This window comes from Argentina silus (assembly GCF_951799395.1).
Source record: "Argentina silus genome assembly, chromosome: 8".
NCBI classification, from domain to species: domain Eukaryota; kingdom Metazoa; phylum Chordata; class Actinopteri; order Argentiniformes; family Argentinidae; genus Argentina; species Argentina silus.
In genome coordinates, this window is record NC_139662.1 from 20,107,998 (window position 1) to 20,114,505 (window position 6,508).

Below are 6,508 nucleotides of genomic sequence, written 5' to 3' on the forward strand. Positions count from 1 at the left end.
AAAATTTGACCTGCAGTGTAAAACTGCATGGAATGTGTTTCATGCTAATGGAGCTAGTCTGGGTGCTAGCCTGTTGATTACTGCCCACTTAGCAAAATAAGCTGTAGTGATGGAAACACATTTGTGACAGTCTACCATCACGCTAGCATTTAGGCTAGATAAGTACCTCTTTCCCTTTTTTCAACAGATCTCATTTGGAACTGCCACAGAGCTTGAATACCCATGAAGTGGTCTTGTGTATATACCTTTGTTTTTGTGGTTGAACAAACATATTTATTTAGATTTCTCCACCACCATTAGGTGACTTGTAATGAAACGAACGGACATATATTTAGTTAAACTTTTGGTGCCCTGAATTAAAGATTGAAGAACTGAATTTGTAAATTGTATAGGAAGTGAATGTTACTTTTGCATTTCCTTTGTGCCGTTGGTGAATCAAGACTTCAACTACATCATTGTTTTGCATTTCTACCTTTTGTAATAATGATTAATTGAATGACTTTCACATCACTTCCTTGATTGATTATGTAAAGGCCAAATTGGAGGAGGATGGTGGTGAGGGGAAAAATACACTCAGTTTGTTTTTTTGTGATGTATTATAAATGTTACTTATCAATATGATGTGCAATAACTTAATACAGACCGAATGTCTGCATAAAAGATTGAATTCCCATGTATTGGTTTGTGTTCTATCATTTTGAGGAAATGAAGTGAGATGCTTGAATTGCTACCAAGCCATTAATAAACATGGGACAATGCTAATCTACTTGTTGTCCTTGTCTTCAGCCTACTGAGGCCTGGTTCATTGGCCCCATTCAAAATTAGTGACTGTGACTTTCACTAATTAGTTTGCATACAAATGTTTTATTGCAAGTACTGGCAAAGTGTTTACATGTTATTGGTCCAGAAGACAAGCGCAGGGATGCATGTAAACAATGGCATTCCTGATACCGTATTTAAAGGCACGTGTTAAGATGGTCATCGCTTCACTCTCAATCAGGGAACGTTAGATTTTTTCTTTTTCTTTTCGGCTTCCTCCTTTTCTTTTTGAATAGCTGAGACGTATTCCTCAATTTCCTCTGGAGTCAGAAGCTAGAGGGGAAAATGGGACATTATAAATGGCATTTAATTTACCTGAGGTACTTGCAGATGAAATTGTCTGGATCTGAAGGAGACTAATGAATTTCAACACACCTTCATTGGCTTGTCATGCTTCATGATAGCCAGCTCAATGTTCTTTCCTCCAGACTGGACAACCTGTGAAGACAGGAAACAGACTTTGACTGAGGAACATTTGAGTTTTGTTTTCCAGATAGATCACTAGACAGTAGCGGTTTATCCTATTGTGTTATCAATCAACAAGGGTAGTCTCACCTCGAGCAGCGCTCTGACGGTCAGTTTAATGACCTCTGTGTCAGACTCCATATCCTCTGCTTTATAATTCTTCTCAAGGAATTCCCGCACAGTCTTTGCAGATCTTCCAATGACGTTTGCCTGTATGTGCATTCACATTTTGTTTTACATGTGGGTACATTGTGTGGTAGCCCTATATTTGCTTATATTCATTAGGGTGATAGGTTTTCAAGGAACAGAAATGTACTCAGTATTTCAGAGATTTCAGGGTCACCCCTACCTTCCAGGCATGGTATGTTCCTGAGGGGTCTGTTTGGTACAGTTGGGGTGTACCATCAAAATCAAACCCCATGATGAGGGAGGAGATCCCAAAGGGCCTTCGCCCATTGCTCTGGGTGTAGCGCTGGAAGTGAAATATAATCTATTAGCATAAATTGTATTATCTCGGGGGCATAGTCAAGTACAAAATAAGCCCTACATCAGGCTTCATCAGATTTAATGCCTTCATGTTTCAACAATGTTTACAAATATGCCTGTCTTAAGGACAACAAATATCCTGAATATGGACTACTTCACCTGTTTAATGTTGGATACGAAGCGTGTGATGTACTCCACTGTCACAGGGTCTTCCACAGTTAGTCTGTGACTCTGGCACTCCACCCTGGCCCTGTTGATTACGATCCTGGCATCTGCTGTCAATCCTGGCCAAAAAGGACATGATACGCCAATTAACAATCAAACTTTGTGAACAAATTATCCACACTATAGTCTGTCATTCAGTCCGTTTAGATGATTCCTCAGTTGGCCACAACTTAGCCGACAACAGACAATATTGCACACCTGTCTTACACTGCTTGCAACCAGCCATACTGTATTTGATATGGATGTGCATGTGACAGCCTATGCTACCGTACAACTCAGCAGGCCTACCTGCAAAAGCCATGAAAACGTTGTCGTCCAAGGAGCAGATCTTCCGCACCGTCCTGTCATCCTGAAGTTTGGCGACAGATTTCTTCTCCACTCCCAGCACAACAATGTTCTTTCCTCGTACTCCAACCTATGAAAGTATTATACATAGCATCCATTGGCACTAGATCCGCTTTATTTTCAGACAGTTTATCACAATAAAAGAATAACTAAACCTCATTTGGCAACTTGTCCTTGTGTGCGTAAATCGGTCTGAGGCGCGCCGTGGTAAACTACTTACAGCGGTTGACCCTTTTTTAACCGCCTCCTGAGCATATTCCACCTGGAATAAGTGCCCATCAGGCGAGAACACTGTGATTGCGCGATCGTAGCTCATTGTTCAGGCAGTTTGATTTAATAGGAAACGTAGCCTCGCAGATTATTCTTGTCTTGAATTTATCAGCGCCCTATAACAAAAGTGAAAGTAACCTGACTGAATGAAACAGCAAAATCATGTTCAACATCATTAAGCACAGCGCCTCTTCCTGACTTCAGTGCCCCGACTGTTATTGCAGCTATCTGTCACGTTTACGTCGGAGAGAGAGCGTATTGGCTGTCGTGAATCAAAGAACAGCCCTACTACTATGAAAAAAGTGAAGGCTACTGTAGCGGACTGGGTTATACTAAAAATGATAGAGTGAATATCTCGCCAATAACAAAACCTTTCATTGGAAAAGTGTGGTTTGCGGACAATGTCCATTGTTGCTACAGAACCGAATATCAGTCATTAATTTGCTTCGAGTGCCATAGCGGTTTATTCAAGGTTAATTTTAATGTTGGATCAATCCAAATGTTTCAGCACCCCTATTTGTCAGAAATGGAAAACCTAACTATGTAATAGAGGGCTGCGCGCACGATAATAAATGTTAGAATAAAAAGAAGCGTTCATATTTTTTTTTCCAAATAAAAATATGTCGGTTGCATTTTCATCGGCGCGGCCAAGGAGTAAAGGAGAGGTAACGCAACAAACGATTCAAAAGGTAATGTCATTTTCTGCATCACTACATCATGAGAATGCTTCTATTCTAGTCGGCTTGAGAGCGTGCAGCGAGTCAGCCAGTGTCAATGGTGGGAAAGTATAGGCTAGTGAGCATCAGCCTCAGAGATGGCAACTGGCACAGTACAATGCGATCTAAACAAAGCGAGGCTATATAATGTGCAGCTAATAAAACGCACTGACTGGCAACACCGTAAGGCTGTTGTCTGTATTCAACGTTGTGTGCGGGTTTGACTTTCAGTGTGTTATGTTATGCGTTAGAATGACAGTCTTATAATGTCGCAAATGATATAAGCTGATTGTAAATCCCTACAAAAGAAATATTGCATTGACTAGTAGTTTACATATAGCCTAATTTAGAGTTTTGTGTCTGAAACCAGTGTCTGAAATATCGCTTGTAGTGCATGCACGTATGGAATTCTGTTTCCACTTATCTTGTAGCAACATTTTATCTGTTGAAAAATGTATACAGACTTGTGTATATTGTTTGGCTACGAAAAATAACCATGGTAGTAGGCCTATGTGAGAATACGGGAGGCAGGTGCACAGAGATGAAGCAGAGATGCTCTGACTCTGGCGACAGGGAGTGATTATAGAAGGTCTAACGGGACAGCCTACGTGCAACATCCTTAGACCTTTGTTTATCCTTGATGTAACTAGGGTATACAAGATCAATTTAACTATCCGATGTTATCAGAGTATCTGGATTGCTTTTCACATGTTAGAGCGCTCGGTTTGAAAAAAATGATTTACTCTGTGTAGCCTGCTGCCTATACCGCGGGCGACACTTTCCCCATGTTGTTCACAATTGCCTTTTACTGATGTCGGGATGTTGCGAATGTGATTGGATGTGGCCAAATTCTAGGCTTTTAAGAGTCAAAGAATACAAGAGCAACTCTGTCCCACTTAAACCATCTCTTCTGCCCCGAGGCTCTTTCTGGCGACGTGTAAGATACTCCAAGAAAAACATCTGACCCAGATAATTGTCTTCTGAGATCACGAAAGGGAAAAAGAACATGCGCGCGAGTCCCGAGAATTCAGGACGCTTGTTCATTAATAGAACACTAATCATTTCATAACATGTTTTGTCTCCTAAAGATGCTGGATGAAAATCATCATCTGATACAATGCATAATGGATTATCAGAGCAAAGGGAAAACCGCCGAATGCACACAGTAGGTGTCAAACCTGTCCTTCTCACATCAGATACCTGTATGTTGGCTGTATGTTGGCTGTAGCTAACAGATATTCTACACTCATGTACTGTATATTTTAATGAGGATCTATTTTATGCATTAAGATATTCTTTGTTATACACTGATGATCAATTCAAAGGCTGTTGCCAGTGCATCTACAGTACACTGTCTCTGGTCCGGCAGGTATCAGCAGATCTTGCACAGAAACCTGGTCTATCTGGCCACGATAGCAGATTCTAATCAGAACATGCAGTCACTGTTACCTGCGGTAAGTCTGGGATGAGGAACATGTGAGTTTAAAAAGCAATACAACAGAGCCCCCTATTGACCTCTCTCTCTCTCTCTCTCTCTCTCTCTCTCTCTCTCTCTCTCTCTCTCTCTCTCTCTCTCTCTCTCTCTTACTCTATCCTTCTCGCTTACTCTCTCTCTCTCTCTCTCTCTCTCTCCCTCTCTCTCTCTCTCTCTCTCTCTCTCTCTATATATATATATATATATATATATATATATATATATATATATATATATATCCTGCCATAACTACTTGTGTTCCTCTCATCTCCTTGCCCTGACAGCCACCGACTCCCAACATGAGTATGGGCCCTGGAGGAATGGGGCAGAGTGGGGGCAGCGGGCCCCTTCACTCCCAGACTAACCTCAACGACAGCATGACCCCTGGCCTGCCCCCCACCTCAATGATGCAGGGTCAGATGAGCAATGGTGAGACCCCCTCACACTCACACACACCTCCATCCATGCGTCCGTACATATGGTTACCTTGCCTCTTGTCTGACTGCTTATCCTGCTCCTCAATACTGACTGACTGCTGCATGTCTGTCTGCGTCTTCCTCGTCTGTCTGACTGACTGTCTGTCTACCTCTCCAGTTGACCCCCTATTCGCTTGGCAGCCTCTCTGCTCTTGAGTGCTCCCCTCTGTCCAGCTAATGTTCTATGTATCCATCCAGGTGTCTGTCCTCTTACCCACCTGTCCCTCATATCTACCTCTTCTCCACATGACATCCGCACCCTAGATTCTAAACTCCTCATTCTAGTCCTCATTGAGTCACACGCAAGTTTCCTGTGCAATAGCGATGAACTGAATGTGTTGCGTTTCCATGGTGCCCACGGCTGGCTGCTCTGCCTCTGACGTGTGCGTGTGTGTCGTAACGCCAGGCCCCAGCCACGCCCCCATGCAGCAGCAGCAGCAGCAGCCCGGTCAGGCGCAGTCAGCCGTGCCCTCCTCGTCTCTGGGCCTGCAGGCCAGCAGCCACGGTGGCTCTGCGCCGGCCTCGGCCGCCGGCTACAGCCACCCCGCGCCCTCCTCCCAGGGCAGCATGATCCAGGGCCCTGGTGGCCCCGTCCCCGGCCCGGGCTACGGCTCCTCCTCCTCCTCCTCCTCCTCCTCCTCTTCTTCCTCTACCTCCTCTTCCTCCTCCCGCAGCAACCTCAACATGCAGCCCAACCCAGGTGAGCCAGGTGCAAGGGAGTCCAGTCCCCAGGGGCTCCAGGGGCTCAAGGGGCCCCAGGGGCCCCAGTGGGCGTAGACATTGTGATTCTGCAGGAAAAGTGAGTAGGCTTGAGGGTTGAGAGGCCAGTCCCCGTTGGAGTGAATGTTAGAGCTCTGGAGAGGGAGGGGGGGAATGTTAGAGCTCTGGAGAGGGAGGGGGGGAATGTTAGAGCTCTGGAGAGGGAGGGGGGGATGTTAGAGCTCTGGAGAGGGAGGGGGGAATGTTAGAGCTCTGGAGAGGGAGGGGGGGAATGTTAGAGCTCTGGAGAGGGAGGGGGGGAATGTTAGAGCTCTGGAGAGGGAGGGGGGGAATGTTAGAGCTCTGGAGAGGGAGGGGGGGAATGTTAGAGCTCTGGAGAGGGAGGGGGGGAATGTTAGAGCTCTGGAGAGGGAGGGGGGGAATGTTAGAGCTCTGGAGAGGGAGGGGGGGAATGTTTAGAGCTCTGGAGAGGGAGGGGGGGAATGGTTAGAGAGCAAGTGAAACAGAGGACA

The 6,508-nt window shown here is 45.1% G+C and overlaps 2 protein-coding genes across 2 annotated transcripts in view; one reads left to right on the plus strand and one right to left on the minus strand.

Moving 5' to 3' along the window:
- Positions 1–844: 844 nt before the first annotated feature.
- Positions 845–2,789, minus strand: LOC310807905 (proteasome subunit alpha type-7-B-like). The gene is made up of 7 exons (XM_083674558.1): positions 2,561–2,789; positions 2,284–2,410; positions 1,930–2,054; positions 1,634–1,756; positions 1,375–1,494; positions 1,195–1,257; positions 845–1,092 (listed from the first exon to the last, which is right to left on the minus strand). The coding sequence occupies exons 1-7, from the start codon at positions 2,654–2,656 to the stop codon at positions 997–999; spliced, it is 750 nt and encodes a 249-aa protein (XP_083530684.1). The 5' UTR covers positions 2,657–2,789; the 3' UTR covers positions 845–996.
- Positions 2,790–3,230: 441 nt separating this feature from the next.
- LOC310807934 (calcium-responsive transactivator-like) overlaps positions 3,231–6,508 on the plus strand; it is a gene marked incomplete at both ends in the record, with an annotated part of 9,148 nt that continues 5,870 nt past the window's right edge. Inside the window, 5 exons of the mRNA XM_083674598.1 lie at positions 3,231–3,299; positions 4,415–4,491; positions 4,696–4,780; positions 5,085–5,229; positions 5,683–5,976. Of these exons, the coding sequence (XP_083530724.1) occupies positions 3,231–3,299; positions 4,415–4,491; positions 4,696–4,780; positions 5,085–5,229; positions 5,683–5,976 (670 nt within the window). The remainder of the gene's footprint in view (positions 3,300–4,414; positions 4,492–4,695; positions 4,781–5,084; positions 5,230–5,682; positions 5,977–6,508) is intronic.